Source organism: Frieseomelitta varia, unplaced genomic scaffold, assembly GCF_011392965.1.
Source record: "Frieseomelitta varia isolate USP_RPSP 00005682 unplaced genomic scaffold, Fvar_1.2 scaffold_850, whole genome shotgun sequence".
NCBI lineage: Eukaryota > Metazoa > Arthropoda > Insecta > Hymenoptera > Apidae > Frieseomelitta > Frieseomelitta varia.
Window position 1 is genome coordinate 80552 of NW_025110646.1, and position 19467 is coordinate 100018.

The window sequence follows — 19467 nt, forward strand, 5'->3', positions numbered from 1 at the left end:
CGACCGGCCCCGAAGCATTGTCGTCCAGAAAGGCAGCCCGCTGATGTTCCCTTCGCGAGAAAAAAAAAAAAAAAAAAAAGAAAGCGAAAATTGTGTGTTCATTATTAACGATCAAACGTTATATCTTTCTTTGAATTCGTAGCAATTGGAACACCAGAAAATGAGAATACAAGAACAAGCTTCGGACAAGTTGAATACGAAGGAAAGTCCTAAACAAGAAGCGGCTCTCGAATCGTCTTCTTCCTCTTCTGTCTCTGTCACTACTATTAATTCCACCATTACCACCAACATTTCTATCACGACCACCGCCAGCATCACCACTTCTCCCATCGTCACAACGTCCTCTTCTACGTTTTCAGATAATCTTGCACTTTCTCGTCTTGGATCGGTTGAATTGTCATTTCAACCGCAGCTCGGATCAGAGTTTTCACAAGCTTTTCCTGAATTTCAAAGTATCACCGAAGAGAAGGAAAAAATAAGGCCAGTTTTACCAACAAATTGCGATGCCGCAGCATTTATTAATCGTACGTTCTTTCACCAAACGCGTATGTTTAACATCCACGTATACTGGGAAATCATACTTTTTTTTTATCAGAATTTATTCATGCACGACAATCTTACGCACACTTTTCTCCTCTTTTCTTTCTTGTTTTGTTCTTTGACTTTTAGAGAACGTGGGAGGTATAGCTGTAACGAATCTCGAAAATTCACCAATATTACAGGCCGATGAAGCTGGTTCGGTCACTTTGCCGGTTTACTCTGGCGATCAGACACTTACACCGGTATTGTATATCATATGTATATCATGCTGCCAAGTTGTTGATGATGAACTTGAGCAAAAAACAGTTTGTTGCAAATTTCTATTTCGCTTCGGCAGGAAAGTATACGAGAGATAGAAGAAACTTTAAATCAACAGTTTTTTAATATCGGAATGAACTTTAACTTGGGAGGAAGTAATCACTCGAGACATTCAAACAGTGCAAACGCGAGTGATTTTGGCCATGATATGAAAGAACAGCAGCAGCCTGTGTTGAATGTTATATATGAAAACAACAACAACAACAACAACAACAGTAACAGCAACGGCAACGTAGAAACATCCGGAGAACATGTGTTTCCGGCGCAATTAGATTCATTTGAAATGGATCATATTACTTTGCAAGTAAGATAAAGATGTTTCTACCCATGAACTATCTTCCAAAAAAANAAAAAAAAAAAAAAAAGAAAAAAGAAAAACAGAACAAATAAAAATTTTATCTGTTAGTCGGATGGTGAAATCGACATTGGATTAGATACAAGAAATTCAACTAGCATGGCGAGTATACTGCCAAGGAATATGAAAGATGAACGTCGACTGTCTGTTTGCGTTGCGACACCAGATATCATAAACGTTGAACAATCAGAAAAGTCTGGTGTCCAAGCGGTGGTATTTGTTTCTCAGTCAAATTTCTCCAAGAAGGAAAACGTAACGAACGAATTCGCTGTAGAAGAAACTCAAAAAAACAATATTCCCAAAGAGTGTACAATCAATCAAATCTTTTTTACGTAAGTACCAATGCTACTTGTCTCTTCCCATGTACCACGTGATGCATGTATGTATTTTCCTACGATGGAATTGGAAACATTCACAATAAAAACGAATATTTGATTTGCGTAGAGAAGACCTTCGGGGAACGGCGCAAGATTCGAAGGTTCAATCAAATATGCACGCACTGTCATCCAATGTTGCAGAAATCGTTGAAACCGCTACGAGTAAAATATCCTGTGAACAATCACTGTTACAATGTCACATGTGCAGCCAACAAGGATTCACAACAGTTGGTTTAAAAGTAAATATCTTATAGATAGATGCTTCCATTCTTTTTTGCCGTTTAATCGTTTTTTTTTTTTTTTGCCGCCAATTCGATCGGTATCTATTCACCTTCATGTTTGATAGTCGGTGTTGTCAAAGTTTAGCAAGTTTAGCATTTTTTTTTTTTTGTCTTTGGTGGTTTCTAAGGAACATTTGACAAGTCACCGTGGAACAAAGGAGTATCAGTGCACAGAATGCTCTTCGAAATTTTACACAAACGGTGGATTGAATAGACATTCGAAGATTCATGTGGTTAAACAGTGAGTGTCAAGAAAAGTACTACGTTGACGTGGACCATTATACTTGACCATTTCACTCTGTTACTGTTTCTCTACAGATCACTTAAATGTTCGTCGTGCGAGAAGCAGTTTAACAATAGAGTCGAACTGCGATCGCATAATAAAATTCATGAAACTTCAATGTGGAACGCTTCAGGGACAAATGCCAATGCAGATGATTCGGCGCTTTCATCGGACATGCATCAATCACGGGTTGTAAATAGTCATTTGCCAACAAGTAATATCGCAATAGAATCTGATTCTACCGTTTCGGAGAAAGTTCTACTGGATACAGTAGCTGAGAGAGAAGTAATGAATCAAGTAGAAGTAAGTTCCTTGACTGTTTCTAAAGTGTAATGCAAGTAAGAGAGATAACGAGAGATTATGATTAAACCGAATGTTATTGTACGTAGAATATATTCGTGGGGAAAAAGGAGCGAAAAGAGTATACGAACAAATGCAAGTATTGCCCAAAAACTTTTCGCAAACCGAGCGATCTTATAAGACACGTACGCACACACACCGGGGAACGACCGTACAAGTGCGATTACTGCAGCAAAAGCTTCGCCGTGAAATGTACTCTGGATTCTCATACAAAAGTTCATACGGGGAAAAAGACATTTCGTTGTCACGTGTGCAATAGTCTGTTTGCGACCAAAGGTAGCTTGAAAGTTCACATGCGTTTGCATACGGGTAAGTTGGACAACTTAAATTATCCAAGCGTACACGTCCTTATTGAAAAAAAGATATCCCCATATGTGTATAATTGGTATAAATTACTTTCTCCTCTATATGGTTTTAAATTGTTAAAAATAAATCCTGAAATTCTTTTAAAGGTTCAAAACCATTCAGTTGTCCCATTTGCGATTCGAGATTTCGAACATCCGGCCATAGAAAGGTACACTTGTTGAAACACGCGCGCGAACACAACGCAAAAAGAAAGCAAAAACATTTAAAAGTTGCGGTCATAGCAGAAGTGGCGGCTGCTCTTGAGAAATGTAACGAGAAGGAAAGGAAAATGGACAGTTTCGAGGGAAAGCAGCAGCAACTAGCGCAAGAAGAGCAACAGCAGCTTTCGCAGACGGTCGCCGGATTAACGTCTCCTTTAGAGACATATAGTATTGAAACAGCAACTTCCTGTTTAACCGATCAAATTAATTTCGACGCGGAAGCTATCGTGTCGAACAACAATCAAACGATAGTGTCCATAAACGAAAGCAATCAGTTAGTTACGAATTTACATTTTCTTTTGACAAATGGTCTTGTCACCATTCAAACCGAAGAATCATTATTGTCGCAAACATCCGCACCCTCGGTTAACAATTCGCATCATCGACCAGTCGAGGTTGCCGATGCTGGATGTGCATTATTGTCAACGTCCAGCGTTGTATCCGACACTAGCGAGCAGCATACCAAGGAAGAAATTCATATAGAACAAATGTTGAAAACGCCATCGAATAATTGCCTTTTAACAGTATCAACTGTGACACCGCCGCGACTAGAACAATGTTCAAAAGTGACTGCGGAAGAGACGTTGTCAGTGGTAGCCGATAAACCAACGACGAAAAGAAATCTGTCGAAAAAGGAGTGCGACATTTGTGGGAAAACATTCACGAAACCGTATCAAGTCGAGAGGCATAAACGAATTCACACGGGTGAACGACCGTACAAGTGTGACCTGTGCACGAAATCATTTGCTCAAAAATCAACTCTACAGATGCATCAGAAACATCATACAGGCGATCGGCCGTACGCTTGCCCGTATTGTGAATATTCCTTCACGCAGAAAGGCAATCTTCGAACACATGTGAAACGCGTTCATCAATTGGATACCGTGGACGCGAAGAAATGGAGGCGCGGCCGTCAATCCTTTCTGTCGAAAACATCATTTCAAGAAAACACCATCGAAGACAAGAGTCTAAATTTAGACAACATATCGTTTGTAGAGCTTCTGAAATAGTAACGTGTACAACCGGTACAAGAGTTATCGTTATTTTACATTGATTGAATAATATAATTTTAGAATTCTTGAAGGAAAACTGAGAGAAAATTGAGACGGGATTAAACCGATTGAACGACGGAGAAAATAATACATATATTGAAATATTCTTATCGTTGCTATTTGACGTGTTCCGTAATATATAGTTGATGCTGTCTCGCGAACAAATATAATTTATCGCCGTATAAAACATTCGCCGATTTGTATCAAAGGAAAAATAAATTTTTAACGTGCAATATCATTTTTTAACATCGAAATACAATTGCTCTTTGCCGATCTGGTGTACGAACGAACTGATGTATTAATGTTTGTAATTACATTTTGTTTCAGTTACGGGGCAACCGTCTGGATGATTTTTATAAAACCAGCAAGGTTTAGTCTTCACCCGTGGCAACGATAACTTGTTTTTCTTCGGTTTTTCGTTAATCCTTTCTGCTGCTCCAGGTACTCTGAATTCTACTCTTCCTTGAACAACGCGAAATATATGATTGTGATTTTTCAGTAAGGTTTGAAGACCCCCGCATTCTTTCCGTAAATGTATCATGGTTTCTCTAGGAATTGATTCAGCGACTTTACGCAATTCGAGACGTCTGCCAGCGTTCCAAAGTTTCTTGGGTGTCTCTTCGGTGGTTATGGCGTGACCTTCATGGAGTAACTGATTCGATACGATATCAACGATATTCGCAATTAGCGTTTTGTCCAATTGCGTACAGTTCCGTACTTTTTCCACTTTGTCCCGTGGCTTGAAGTCGCAAGTCCACTCTTCAATTGCTTCAGCTGCTTCGATTGTTTCATCGCTCGATTGGTATTTTTGTAGAGTCAGAGTTGTCTTTGCGCTTAACATTTGTTGAATACGATCTTCTCGAGTTTCAATCTCTTCGTGTGTTCTTTCCCATCCAATCAGACATGTTCGTTTTGTAGAGGGAATTCTTAATTTATCAAGATGCGTCGTGAAACCACATTGGAAACATATGTTTTTCACGTAATCAATGTACTCAGAATATTGACTTTTCGAGGCACAATATCTCTGATACTTTGCGCCATTCAGCTCGTATGGACAACAAGGCAATAAAAAGAAACGACAATTGTTGGAGCTACGCGCAGCAATTATCGGAATCCACGGTGTCAATTCGTCTGAATGATTTCCTATGATCCAGTCCACTTCTGGATATACCGTCGAAGAAGATGGAACAACAGTACAAACCTGAAATATATGTATGCACATGTATTGACATTGTAATACAAAATACGTTGTTATTAATTGTACCAGAGTTGTTGTACATTTTTGTACAAATGACGCTTATACGTACTTGCAATGGAGTTTCAGGTGGGTACATGTCCCATATTTTCCTCCTTCGTAAATCAATTCCTAATCCACGGTGACCTTCGTTGAATAAAACATGCACGAGTAAACCATTACCGCATCCCAGATCGATAAACGATTGTAAATTACTAGTCCCCGTCTCGACTCTCTCCTTCTCCCACAACAGCAACAAGTAGGCAGCGATTGCGATGTCTTCGTAAACAAATTTCATTGGATCAGTATTTTCTGGCCAGTTCTCTATCAATTTTTTGCCATATTTCTCTTTCAATTTGCAATACAGTTCTGCATATTTTTCAGCCGATACGAGATTTAACGAAGACAACGGGATCGATGTCCTTTTACAGTCACTGCTTACCGCCCACTTCAGGATACATGGGAACAGTTTTTGCTTTAACCATTCAATGCTGAAATCGGACATAACGTTATTCGGTTGATAGACACTAATGGATGTGAAACCGTCTCCTCCTTGTTGTAACATAAATGCCATTCTAGCACCAAGAGGTTGTTTATATGAGGAAAAGGGTTTGTGGACATTTATTACGCAACTTTCTTCGACACACGATAAAAAAAATTCGACACCAGTGGAAAATATGTGTGGCGTACGTGGTAATTGTTTTACCACGTACACGTGGATCTTTCGGCTGGCTGTTGTAACAGCCATCTGCTGATCGAAAGTGCGTAGTACATCCAATAATTTTACGTTATCAATGTTATCCTTTTGACAATCCGTACCTAAAGTTGAAACGTCCAAGGTATTGATATGCTGAAAAACTTGAGAAATGTCGCAGTAAACTTCAACGTTCAGTACTTCGATTGATGCAAGAATCCTACGGTTTACAGTTTGAGGATTGCGACGCCATATACCGACAGCTTTGAAAAATTGCAGTGCGTTGATCCCGCTTTGATCGCGTATTATGGTCTTGAAATCCATATTTTATACGATACAATTGTAAATCCTTTTATTAAAGGACAAGTTACAGAATCTTGCACCTAGTGAGCATCTAGTATCAGCGGGAGTAGTACCTTTATTTTAGCGCTCGTTACTTTGTTGGCGTTCTTGTTCCTTCTGACTTTGTGTACTAAAAATCATAGTGAAATACAGATTATTACATTGTATGCAAAAGAAGCACGTGAGCAAGAAACATTTTATATTATATACATATATTGAGCTTGACATACCTTTTTAACGACCCAATCTGCATCTTGTACTGCCTTTTCCATTATTTGCTGAACACGTTCCTTGTCTGGTTCGATCACATGCTGTTTGAAACTCTGGGAGCAACGTGAAGTGAACGGAAAAATAAAATAGGTTAGGCGTGGAACATTTGGTTGATGATGCCGATTAGATAAATAAATGCCGAACTTACTTTTCAAATTTTTTAACGTGAAATACAATTTAATACCTGCTTAATCGAATGTCTGTAAAATCCTTGTGCTTCCTTCGGTAATTTTCCGCATTCTCGCATCAAAAATTTGTACAGCTGTTTCGGCGATTTTAAAGCTGCCTCTCGTAACTTTGCACTGGCCATCTCAATGAAAAATTACAAAACAGATAGTGAGAAACAATAATTTTTTTTTAAATCATATGCAAACAATATATCGTGTAATTTTCAATGAAAATATATTAAGAGAGCAAAGTTATAACATCATTTACAGCTTGCCTTTCTCCTTTCATTCTATTTTTAACTGAAATTGATAGAATTTCTTCAAAATAGCGTAGATACAGGAGAAAACAAATTGCCTCTTTTAAACAAATGAATTTCAACTTGACAAGTGAAAGTGATAACATAGAAAAAGGTTATAATTAGTACGATTTAAATAAAATTACGAGGTCGGCTACTTTGCATAATAACATGTGAAAGAATATAAGAAATTCGTAAATTTTCTCACAGAGCTGTGAACATATGCAGGTATGTATGTATGCACACCTAAAGCTAAATAAAGTTAAAAATGCTCAAGTTTGGAGGCGCTGCATGCCATTTTTTAGAAACATTCGTTGCATTGCAGAAAGCACGTACGTATCGTTAAGAGTGAGGTTAAAGCGTTATGATAAATTTACATCGATATAAGGTGGTGAAGATTTTATTGAAATGTTGTTGGCGAACAAACATAAATTGGACAGTAATTCGGTTAAAAACTGACGAGAGACACCCTACTGCCGGAATAATTGGTAACATTGACATGTACACTTTACTGCTATCGTGTATTTACTTGCGTAAATATCTCATTTTCCTTGACATTAAATTCACTTTATTTTACTTAGTAATAGGAGATGAAATTCTGAAAGCGCAAGTGAAAGATACCAATTGTTTTTATGCGTGTAAGCTGCTTTACAAACATGGAGTCAAGGTTCAGAAAGTAAGTACAACTTGATCCGAGAAAGTACACCTTTCTGTTAATGCTATCTTTTATTTCAACTGTTTTTTTTTTTTTCATAGATTGCGGTCGTACGAGACAACCTTGAAGATATTTCCAAAGAGGTAAAATATTTTTCCAAAATGTTCAACTACGTTTTTACATCTGGCGGTATTGGCCCAACTCACGACGATGTTACGTACGAAGGTAATGTCTTTTTTTAAAAATTCTTAAGGGTACGTAGTAAATGAATATGAAAATGACAATGAAATTGCATTTGACAGCTGTAGCATTGGCCTTTAACGACTCGTTGCATTATCATCCAACATTGGTGAATATCATAGAAAATTATTTCAAAGCTGGAACATTTCCCTCGCCTGCTTATAAAATGGCACATGTAAGTGACAATTCAAATGGTAAAGTAGTACCAAGTAAGCCATATGATCGTACGTTGATGTCGTTTTGATAGTTATTGAATTTTTAGATACCGACTAAATCTGTGCTTAGATTTGGGACAAACGAGATCACAGGTAAAAAGCTTACTTATCCGTTTGTAATGGTGGAAAATGTTTATATTTTTCCTGGTTCGCCCACATTTTTTGAAACATCCTTTCAGACGTTATGCAAGGTACAATATGCTTGGACAGTAGTTTGATCGTTAACAGAGAGAAACAGAGAGCAGAAATAGTCTTGTTTTTGTAGGAATGTTTTGCCAATTACAAAAGTTTTGCAGCAACCGAAGTTTACATAAATGCAAAAGAGGAATCGTTTGCAGACGTTTTGTATGCAATTGCGCGAGAATGTCCAAATGTTACCTTTGGCTCGTATCCGGAATATAACAGGTAATAAAATTAATTGCAATGTGGGAAACGATGCAGAAATTTGTAGATAATCGAACGTTCTCCTTCTTAGGTATTACAAGGTGCGTGTAACGATCGAAAGTGAAAATGAAAAAGACACCGAAGCAGCAAAAACAATGTTCTGTAATCGTATTCCGAGAGATGTTCTGGTACATTACGATCGCACGCCACACATAGACTGCACGTCAAAGTACGACGCACTGATTCAAAGGTCCCAACGTCGATCAGTTTATGAGCGTTCCTTCAAGAAATTCGTGTAATGCCTCTACAACTGGAAAAAAGTATCGATTATTTGTATCGGCTGTAAGACGCCATCGAATTTTTCTTTGTTTTCTTTTTCTTTTCCTCCTTGTAGAAATTATTATGAGAAACCTGAGCACGTTTGGATATATTTGGACGGCAGCGAGGAGTCAGTTCTTATGGTACATCTTGCTCGAATCGCTAGTGACAAACTGCGACATTGTTCAAAGCTGCGTACAATTTGTCTTGAATCGGATATACAGAAGATGGGTACTGATGAATTTATCCATGAGCTTAAGAACAGGTAGGTACAATATCGCTAAAGCGAATTTTTGCTTTAAATTGCCTTACCAACCAATCACGTGACGCGTGAAGCTGATTTTTGGTTGACCTGTTAGATATAATATCGAGATGTATAAATTGGAATGCAAGGAAAGAGACGCCGTTTGCACAATAAGTAATTTTGCTGCATTAAAACCAGAATTACGAGTGTTGCTGGTTGGAAAACGACTGAATAGTAAGAAAGAAACGTACAATGATATTGCACGATTAAACGGCGATTATTCTTCGTTTGTGCAAGTACATTTTCCTCTCATTGATTGGACAGACGACGACGTCAGAGATTTCTTTAGTTGGCTCTGTTTACCTTACAATAGAACTGAAACTTAATAAAATCGGTAAGAAAATAAACAAAAGTTCCTCTGTTCTTATCTCACTGGCTGACTTGCTCTCCTGTTTCATCTCCCGTTTCTTCTTTTCTTCCCGTCTTGATTTGTTTTTGATCGTGTTTGTACGTGTACGTAACTCGTTCCCTATATTTATAACAATTTATTTTTGTAGGTACAAGATAGAAAAGATAGCAAATTAAGAAAAAGTCAGAAAAAGATGACAATTGTTTTGGATTTAGGATCGAGATAGCTGTGAAATTTTGTATCTGTCGATTGATTCAGTATCGAGTTATTGTATGACCAGTGATCTTCCTTTATACAAAAAGGAAATTAATAAAAAAGAAATTCACGCCAAAGTTGTTCAAAATCGTATTAAAATTAGATTATAATCGAAAAATTACCAGAAATTGTTAAAGTTGCATTTCTTTATTCTTTAATCCCTGATTATCACGAGAACAGCGAGATTTGTTTGGAAGGAAACACATGGTTCAGGTATCTAATATGTGCATGTATACACATTAATTTGAAAACGAAAAGTTGAACGTTCAAAGTTTTGATTAACGCGCTTAAATCGTTTTTACCGCCGAAACTGTGTCATTCCTTTTTAATTGAGAGTCGAGTTGAGCCGAGTTGAACCGAGTTGTGGCTTCAGATTTAAAAAAAAAAAATAGCACCTGAAATGTCATTTCAAATTGAAATATTTTTGGCTTCTTTCCCCTTTGAAAAACGCATATCGCGCGATATTTTTCTCCGTGCTAATTACAAAAATGCAAGTTTTTCTTCTTTTTACGTTTACGTTTGCGTCATCTTTTCCAAGTATCATTCTTTTAAATGATCGTTTACGGATCAGTTAATGTTTTAAACGCTATACGTATGACGGAATTGCGTCTTTCTCTTTTTATTGGTTTTTGTCGAAAATTTAGTAAAATAACAAATCCGAAAAAAGAAGCAAGCAATAGTAGTTGCAATTGCGATAAAAAAGAAAAATTGGACGAGGTAATCCACGAGCGAAACGAAACAAAAAAAGAAATTGAGTAGTAGTAGATGGAAAAAGTTGAGCGAGGAAAGAAGAGATGGCGAGGGCGGACGGGCGGTCGGGTGGGACGGAGGTTGGCAGAGAGGGAGGGAGGGAGGGAGAGGTTGGGTGAGAGGAGGGGGACGGAAATGAGCCTCATATTTCACCAGAGTATTTCATTTAAGTTTGAAATTGATTGCACGAGAGTAGAATAGAACAGAAAGAACCCGATGATACAAGGTTGATGAAAGACAGAATACAAGCTGTCTAACTGGTTGGCTAACTGGTTATTTAACTGATTGATTTGCTGTATAGCTCGTTCATCGCCATTGACTGACCGACAACTGAGCGATTGATTAATCGGCAAACTGACTGTAAGAGGTTCTCGACTGATTAGCTGGTACGTAGCAATGACTCGCGAAAGAAGGAACGCGTTGAACGTGTAAAAAGCTGTAAACGCGTGATTCTCTTCTTGGTTCTTTTTATACGACGATCGTATGGAAATTATTATTGCAGACAAGGACGATTGTTGCGCGTCAAACGGCAAAATTCACAAGACGAAAATTACTTGATACCTAGATACGTGGATGCATACGTATGTACATCGTGCCAAGCGTCATACAAGTGCAAACAAAGATCAAGCTTTTTGCGACACGTGGAAAACACAAAGAGGGAATTTGTAACGTTTAAATATTAAAAATGATAGGATGGAGGAGATTAGATGGAAGCTCGAAGTAGGGAAAGTAGAGGAGCTCGAGAGATCGAGCAAAGAATGACGATGAGCATTGTGAGGGACGGGGTGGGGGGGGGAGAGGAGAGCTGGTTTGGGTTGTTGCGTAATCGTGAACGTGAAGCTGCCGAAGATGAGAAGGACGCGGTGATAATCGTAACGGTAAAGTAGTGGCGACGATGACGTTGGCTTGGCGCTGGTGTTGGCCGTAGCCGGTGACGGTAGCGGTGACGGTGACGGTACGGCGACGGTGACGGCGACGAAGGTGACGGTGACGGTGACGGTGACGGTGGCGGTGGTGGCGGTGGTGGCGGTGGTGGCGGTGGCGGCGGTGGCGGCGATGGCCCAGACCGACGGCATGGTCGATGGCAATGGTCGCGTGCTGGTCGCGTGCCGGAGGCGGAGCCAAGCTTCGACTCTCTCGCGTGCCACCTCCACCCTAAAGTTCGCGGTCCCTGTTGCACCCTCCGACACCCTCCCGGAACAGCGGGGAGCTCTTCTACTCGACGCGACGCCCCTCGGTACTCTTTGGTTCCTCGCATCTCCCCTTCTCTCCACCAGTTCCCGAATCTACAGTCGCTTTCTCGTCGGTTATTGATTCCCTCGGGTAGCTAGTCCCGAAAAGGGTGCTAAAATAGGATGAGGACGATTGAAAGAACGAAAGCGAGAAGACGCAGAGAAAAGAAATTCGACGATAAATACGATATAGAGTTAACGCGTTCTAAAAGTAAGAACGAACGAACGATCACTCTATTAATTTTTCTTTTTGCTCTTTTTTTCCCTTGTTTCTTTTCGTTGTCTCATTATCGTTGTTGTTGTTGTTGTTGTTGTTGTTATCGTTACTGTTAGTACCTCTACACTTGTTACTTTTCGTACCGTGATCGTAATCTCGTCAAATTTCGAGCTCGATAGTTGCGAGTATTCGTTGTATGAAACAGCGAGTGATCAACTGCAATTGTTCAAAGCTAATGATTGTGAATGTCCGAAATTGCACTGGGAAATTAATTTGTTAACAATTGAAATATCGAGAAGTCAGAGTGATGGGAGGGGGAGGACTAGATCCGGGAGTAACCGGTAGATGAGCTAATCGGATCGGTGACTGGTGATGGCGCGACTTTTAGTGTCGTCTATCATCGTTGATGAGAATTTGCAGAGTGAGTGAGAGAGAGAAAGAGAGAGAGAGAGAGAAGAAGAGAGGAGAAATAACGTAGACAAGGTGTGCGCGGTTTCGTTTCGCTGTGCATACGATTGGTATAGAAAAAATGGGTAGCGACCAGGAAAACGAAGACAGTTGGTAAGGTTATTATCGAAAGTGCGCAGGAAGATACAATTGAACGAAACTCTTCGAGACGTCGATTTATTAAATTTCGTTGATTTATCTGCGACATTATCCATCCTTCGAAGTAAGTTCTTGTTTGCACAAACTTGTCGTATTGAGAGCAGCGCTCTTGAATCTCGAAACTTTGCAAACTCTCCGTCTCTTCCTCCGTTGGCTCCACCAGTTGGCTCCCCACCCGTTTCTCTTCAATGCCCCCCCCCCCCCCCCCGGTGTAACCACGGTTTCTTCCTCGTGTAAACTTGCACATTGGTATAGGCGGTACCCCCATGTAAATGGATGGATGGACCGATGGATAGACGGATAGACGGATAGACGGATAGACGAATAGATGGATAGATGGACGGATGGATAGGGAGGGAGAGAGGAAGAAAGTTGGAGAGATGGATAGATAAATAGACAAATTGACAGGTATTGGTGATATATAGGATAGATAAGTGCAGTGTTGTACGCGACGTTGGATGCACAGATAGATATTTCTATTCATCCGACAGATTCAGCTCGTTCCGCGCTCTTTTCGTTTCGGTTCTCGTCGTTTTTGTTCCGTAGCATCGCCTCGTCTCGTTGGTTGCGGTCCGGAGTTGTAGTTCCACGCGATTCAACGGCATAACCTATTTTACTTTCGAAAACTCAACGGATCAATACCAACGGGAATGCGACGAAGACGAGCGAGCGGACGAAGAGAATTGCGCAAGAGGAGGAACAACGAATGCGAACGACGTCGTTCTGGTCCGCGGCAATTTCTTCCGCGATGCGAACGAGAACCGCTATTGTCTCTGCGGCGTTTGGAGGTTAGGTTGAAGATCGATCGGCACCGATTATTTCGCGTGAAAGCGCGTACGACGGGAAAGGTTGCGTAGCCAAAATCGATCGAGCGGAATCGATAAAGATCGAGTGGCCAAAAAAGTGAGTCGCGAGAGTCGGCGACGTTGCGAGGTAGCGCAAAAACCAGCCAAGTTGCGCGGGGATACCATACGTGAGGTACTACAAATACCGGCAACCGAATCTTCGAAAAGAGTTTCGGGTTGCGGCACGAGACCGTCAGCTGGCGAGCAGAGCCGGTCTGTTCTTTCTTTCTCCTTTTTCTCTCTCTCTTTTTTTCTTTTTTTTTTTTCTCTCTTTCACTCTTCTTCTCTCGTCCTTTCAACATCCTTTTTTTTTACGTGCTCTTGCTCCCCTTCCCTCACCTAACCTCACATTCGCTCTTTAACCAGTTTTCAAACACTTTACGATTTTCTTTCAGTTTGCCTGAGATTTGCCGTTCGCTGTGATTTTTTCTTTCTTTTTTTCTTTCGGAGAAACGTTCGAGAATCGACGTACTCTCCTTCGTCGTTCGGTTGTCAGCTGTGGAAATTTCGCCGAGACGATTTCACGAACGATCGTGTGCGAAACACACGTGACGACTGACTGTATACTCACATTTTAGCGGGTATTATCTGAAGGAATTTAAAAGAGAAAGTAAAAGTTTTCCTTTTTTTTTTTTTTTTTGTTTTCTTTCAAGTTTGAACGACAGAGGACGATTCCTGCGGGAGCAGGATTTTAAACGCTGCTGGAAGAGGCTGGACTCTCGGCGACTAGATCGCGATATATCGCGCGTTAAGCGCGCTAATGTTTTTTGCGGCAGATCGCTCGGCCGAGAAAAAGCTTTGTAGAGCGTCGATGCTGCACGGTAACGATGCAAAATTTTCTTTTACGAGATTAGACGACGCTCGATTTAACCGTACAGTTCGTTTCAGCGAACGCTTCGATGAAGCGCGTCAACGTGCTGCGTCGCGACTTGCCGTGTAGCAGGCACTAGCACCACGTACCAGAGTTTACTCGATCCGATCGCGCAATCAAAAGGAGAACGGCGTCCGGCCGCGTCGCATTCCGGAAAAATTCAACGTTCCGACTTTGTCCGGAACTGCTACTGGCGCGTATCCGATCGCGTCTATCAGTCTTTTCCATCGTCTCGCTCTCGAAATGCAATTTCGAGGACGAGATTAATTTGCCGACATTCGATCGATCGGCTGATCCATTTGCTGCGTGCCGATCTAACCTCGGCGTATAAGGAGCATTGAGCAGATTGCTGTCTTTCAACGTTCAACGAAAGTCAAAGCTGGTTCAAGGGAGAGTTGCTTTGCAGTTGGATTGGTACGACTGAGGAACGTAGATTGTCGTAAGAGAGAGCTTGAGTTCGTAAAATGATAAGATTTGGGTGAGTTTTGATAGCCGAACTGTACGTCGTACGTCGATGGGTTGCTCTGGAACTTTTGTGCCCACTGCACGATTGCCAAAAAACATTAATTCTATTTTTATTTTTTTTTTTTTCTTTTCCTTAAGTGATAAGCTGCAGTCCCTGGAGATTCGAGTTTCCCTCGAATAACCTGCGTATAACATATTATTAAGATTGGTATTGATTTTTTTTTTATGGTGGTTTGTGTGAGTTTTTGATCTTGCTTTGAGTTTCTGCAGGAGAAAAACTTTTTCAAAAACCTGCAGTGACTTGGTGTGTAGATTCATGTTGGTATGTGTTTCGTTGAGTGTTGCATGCATTGCAAGTTTTATCCTTAGTTTCAGTGGGATTTTGTCTATTTGATACTCTCCGGTGGTCCTGATTAGATGATTTTCGTTAATTCTATTTTCCTTGTGTGTTGGTCTTAAATAACTGTCTGAAAATTCTGTGGTTTCGAGATTAGAGAGGTATGTTAATTGCTTCCAGATATGAGCGAGATCGATCCTACTAAAAAGTAGTATTTGCACTTTCTAATGGTCCCAGGATGTGTTCCTCGCAATATGTCTTGGATGTCGTAAAAAACAAAGACATTTACCGAGCCTTAGAATTGAGAGTATCGGGCATCACCACAGCAATGAAATAAAAAATAAGAAGAAAAAGAACATGAAGTACGGTCAAGGGAAATCCCTGCCGTGGAAAAAAATAGTGAATATGAAAGTTTTATTCTTGGCTCGATGAATTCATTTTTCGCATCTCTTTTTCGAGCTCGTTTGTGACGGGGACCATATTGCGATAAGGAAACTTACCGAGCCTTGGAATTGGTAGTCCGGTATGACTACAATAAAAGATACAAAGTAACGAAGGACATGAAATATGATCACGGGAGATGCTTGCCGTCGAGAAGATTAGAAATTAGAAAATTGCTTTCCCTGGCTCGACGAGTTTGTCCTTCGTGGTACGAATTTCATCCCCATTGTGTTCGGTAAGGCCGAACACTATTTATTTTGTACAACTCTCGTAGCTGTTGGTTTTCAAGCTTAACCACTTGCGCTGGCAGCTGACCGCGGACCATAACGAGCGACCAAACCGTTATACAATAAATCGTCACTTTCTTTTTCAACTCGTCGATACGATATCATTGTAAATAGAAATTACTGAAAAGTAATAAATTTATTATTTGTTTCCTAGATTATACTTGAATGTACTTGAAACTGAGAAAATATTGCAAGTTTGTGACAAAAAAACTCTCGACGTAAGAGGTTAACCACCTGCGCTGGCAACTAATTGCGGACCGTAACGAGTGACCGAACCGTATACAATAAATCGCCGCTTTCTTTTTGGATCCGTCGATATGATATCACTGTGAATAGGAATTATTAGGAAGTAATAAATTTGTTACTTGTTTCGCCTGGGTTAGTGTACTTAAATATACTTAAAATTGAGAAAAATATTGCAATTTTGGGCCAAGAAATTCTCAACGTGCGTGGCACGTCATTCCCAGCGCAAGAGGTTAACCACTTGAGCTCTGGTAACTGATTGCGGACCGTAACGAGTGACCAATAATTCGTATACAATAATTCGTCGCTTTCTTTTTCTCTTGAACTCGTCGGTATGATATCACTGGGTAGAAATTATTGAAAAGTAATAAATTTACTATTTGTTTTGCCTAGATTATACTTGGATCTACTTAAAACTGAGAAAACATTGCAAGTTTGGGGCAAAAAATTCTCGACGTAAAGAGGTTAACTACTTGCGTTGGCAAACTGATTGCGGACCATAACGAGCGACCAAACCGTTGCTTTCTTGCAACAAATCGTTGCTTTCTTTTTGAACTCGTCGGCATGGTATCACTGCGGATAAAAATTATCGACAAGTAATAAATTTATTATCTGTTTTACTTAAATGTACTTAAAACCGAAAAGGTATTACAATTTTGGAACAAAGAATTCTCGGCGTGCGTCATTCCAGCGGAAGAGGTTAACGTTGTCAAACGTATGTACGTTTAATAAGAAGAGTCGAGAAGAAGAAGAAGAAGAAGAAGATATCCTTGGTAAGAAGTTTGACCGATTTTTCGTGAAAACGAGAGATATTTTCCAAGATTGTTCCTAGCGTTGAAGATTTCACCGATCGGTCTTGCTTCGTAGTTTGCTAATGTTGTAACGTGTCGTGGTCGTTGAATCTACATACTCGTTCGTACGTACATATATATATATATACAGACGATTACGTTACAGTTGCACGTACAATTAACAAGCATTATCGTCGGCGCATGCTATTTAACGTGATTTATTTCGAGATTTACCAATCACTTCCATTGTGATTCGAAAGGCATTCTGCATAGGTGGACAACATTAAAAACATTAGAGATTTGATCGCGGCATACAAAATTAGGTAGGTAGTTAATTTCCTTTTTAATTTCCCCGTGTTTGCACCCGTGTTGTTGGATAGTCTTGGCCGTTTCGTCGAACGTTTCCTTTGGTGATCCGCAAAGAAACACGTACACGTACGTATGGTATGCACGTAACGTGTGTGCAGAGAGAAGTGAGCGGGCGGGAAAAGAAGGGGGAAAGAGAAATAATAGAAACGATTTCATTGCTATCTCGAGCGTACGTTCTCCCGTCTTGATGTTAAAAAAAATCATTGTTTCGTATGCATCGATGTACACGCACGGGGAGATGTGTGTATACGAGCGTAAGTTTATACTCGTTCTCGCGATATCGTGCACGTTTGTACTACACGCGACACATGGTTTTCTCGTTTTGTTGCTCGAATGGTGAAATCTGACCAACGATTATATTGTTCGTCGACTCGAGTCGTCGAGTGACTCAAGAAAAAAAAAAGAAAAAAAAGTGGCTGTCAGTTGGTCGGAGCGACGAGGAACCAACAACCAAAGAGACCAACAGACCGAGGACCACGGAGATGCAAGATGTACGACTGCGAGCAGAGAAGACGGAGAATACGTATACGTCGGAATGGAAGAGACGAAAGTGACTGAAAGAGAACAGATGCGGAAGTACACGGTGGATGGAAGGTAGGTCTGGGTTTCGAGGGTACAGTGGGTACACGGTGGTGGGTATCACCGTTGTGCAGAATACCAAGCACGACAAACGAAGACTGATCTACAAATGGAGCGAGTTGGACGAGAGTCGTACGCTCGCTGCTACTACCCTTTTCTCTAAATCACGTTTATCAGAGACGGATGGCGAGCAGCAGAAGCGTAGCAGCGCGATGCAGTATCGAAGGAGGTGCGGCCAGAGGAGAAGGAAAAGGAAAAGGAAAAGGAAAAGGAATCAGTCGGCAAAGGATGGGCAAGTTGGTGGGAGGGAAGGGAGCCAAGAACGAAGAACGGTCAGAAAGAGAGAACGAGCTAGAGAGTGAGAGAGGGGGGGGGGTGAAATGAGAGGGTACAGAGAGAGAGAGAGAAGGGAGCAAGTTGAAACGAAAAGAGGGTGGTAGCGAGCGAGCGAGCGAGTTGATAAGTTGTCGAGTAGCGAAGCGCGGAGGCGCGAGCCGCGAGGTGCGATGCGCGAGGCAAGAGGCAAGAGGCACGAGGAGGACGAGTACGAGATGGCAGAAGAAGGGAAAGAAGGGAGGAGGAAGCGGAGAAACACGCGGATATTGATTCCCGTGGGATATGCGCGCGCTCGACGAGACTCGGAAATCTAAACGTATGTACGATGCTTTGGCGGACATACAGAAAAGTATACGCGTCGCGCGGCATGCGCATCTATATCTGGACTATCATCCGGAGGCCGGAGGAAAGGAAAATAGAGGCAAGTCCGCGGGGGTGCGGACAGGGGCATGGATAGGGGTGCGGACGAGAATCGTCATAGAGGGGGGAATATAACGGAATAGGAGCCGTATCTAAAACAAATCGCTTTTGAGTAAAATGAAAGGAGCGGGCGCGTCTTCTCGTGTCTCCGACCTGCTCGCTCGAGCTTGGATTCGACGAACGAAGAAAGGAAAAAAGATGATGATCCTCGATGATGATGATCCGTACGATTCGGCTACTTTACCTTTAACAACGCAACTACTCGTCGTTGGTGTATGCTGTCAGCGCTTTTATCGCGCGACGCTACGAACCGAGAGCAAGAGAGAGAGAGGCATTGCCCTGCGATTCGATGAAACGAAGGAAGGAAACGCGAGGATACGAACGAAGCGCAACCCCCGGGTCGTTGTTCCCCCCTCCCCCCTCCCTCCCTCGATTATGGATTATTCGCGGAAACATACACACGAAAAGTCAAGCTCGTTGCTCGAACAACGCCAAAGCTCGACGATCGTAGGCATAGGTGACGATTGATACGCGATCCCGTACAAGGTAAGAGAAGTTGCTCGTATTTGGCTACTTGTTACTCGCTTACCAAGATACTACTCGCGAGATATCACTCTCTGGTGCTCTCTGCTTGGCCGTTTTGGGGAAAAGAGACGAGCGAGAGAAAACATAGCCGGCGGTGCGTGAAACGCTGCGAGAAGAAAAGAAAAACGGACGAAGAAGAGAAGAAGAGATAGGGGAAGCGGTTGGAGACCACTTTGGTTCAAAGATGGATTCCCCACAATTGCTTGAATTATGCGCGTAATTATGTAAAACGTATGTA

General features: G+C 41.2%; 4 protein-coding genes across 8 annotated transcripts in view; 2 read left to right on the forward strand and 2 right to left on the reverse strand.

The window, feature by feature from the left end:
* The window catches only part of LOC122536551 (zinc finger protein 236-like), an 8772-nt gene extending 4407 nt beyond the window's left edge, over positions 1-4365 (forward strand). For both annotated transcript variants that reach the window (XM_043668988.1, XM_043668989.1), the window contains exons 16-24: positions 143-524; positions 670-782; positions 878-1162; positions 1265-1545; positions 1658-1829; positions 2000-2112; positions 2190-2457; positions 2544-2823; positions 2967-4365. In XM_043668988.1, coding sequence (XP_043524923.1) covers positions 143-524; positions 670-782; positions 878-1162; positions 1265-1545; positions 1658-1829; positions 2000-2112; positions 2190-2457; positions 2544-2823; positions 2967-4090 — 3018 coding nt within the window. In that variant the 3' untranslated portion in view covers positions 4091-4365. The remainder of the gene's footprint in view (positions 1-142; positions 525-669; positions 783-877; positions 1163-1264; positions 1546-1657; positions 1830-1999; positions 2113-2189; positions 2458-2543; positions 2824-2966) is intronic.
* Positions 4366-4389: 24 nt separating this feature from the next.
* LOC122536557 (probable tRNA (uracil-O(2)-)-methyltransferase) lies at positions 4390-6399 on the reverse strand. Of its 2 annotated transcripts, XM_043669017.1 has the most exons (3): positions 6262-6382; positions 5440-6185; positions 4390-5333 (listed from the first exon to the last, which is right to left on the reverse strand). In XM_043669017.1, exons 2-3 carry the CDS (start codon positions 6112-6114, stop codon positions 4431-4433), a joined length of 1578 nt encoding a protein of 525 aa, XP_043524952.1. In that variant the 5' UTR covers positions 6115-6185; positions 6262-6382; the 3' UTR covers positions 4390-4430. The 2 variants fall into 2 exon arrangements, with proteins under 2 accessions (XP_043524952.1, XP_043524951.1); XM_043669016.1 differs by having other exon boundaries at positions 5440-6399.
* LOC122536563 (LYR motif-containing protein 9-like) lies at positions 6391-7424 on the reverse strand. 2 transcript variants are annotated; one of them, XM_043669026.1, is made up of 4 exons: positions 7344-7424; positions 6857-6982; positions 6633-6725; positions 6391-6532 (listed from the first exon to the last, which is right to left on the reverse strand). In XM_043669026.1, the coding sequence occupies exons 2-4, from the start codon at positions 6980-6982 to the stop codon at positions 6494-6496; spliced, it is 258 nt and encodes an 85-aa protein (XP_043524961.1). In that variant the 5' UTR covers positions 7344-7424; the 3' UTR covers positions 6391-6493. The 2 variants fall into 2 exon arrangements, with proteins under 2 accessions (XP_043524961.1, XP_043524960.1); XM_043669025.1 differs by lacking the exon at positions 7344-7424 and adding an exon at positions 7108-7143.
* LOC122536560 (FAD synthase-like) lies at positions 7218-9991 on the forward strand. Of its 2 annotated transcripts, none has more exons than XM_043669019.1 (11): positions 7218-7363; positions 7441-7623; positions 7717-7811; positions 7892-8015; positions 8093-8205; positions 8293-8436; positions 8511-8650; positions 8721-8924; positions 9024-9212; positions 9307-9585; positions 9749-9991. In XM_043669019.1, exons 2-10 carry the CDS (start codon positions 7500-7502, stop codon positions 9575-9577), a joined length of 1404 nt encoding a protein of 467 aa, XP_043524954.1. In that variant the 5' UTR covers positions 7218-7363; positions 7441-7499; the 3' UTR covers positions 9578-9585; positions 9749-9991. The 2 variants fall into 2 exon arrangements, with proteins under 2 accessions (XP_043524954.1, XP_043524956.1); XM_043669021.1 differs by having other exon boundaries at positions 7461-7623.
* The last annotated feature ends 9476 nt before the right edge of the window (positions 9992-19467 follow it).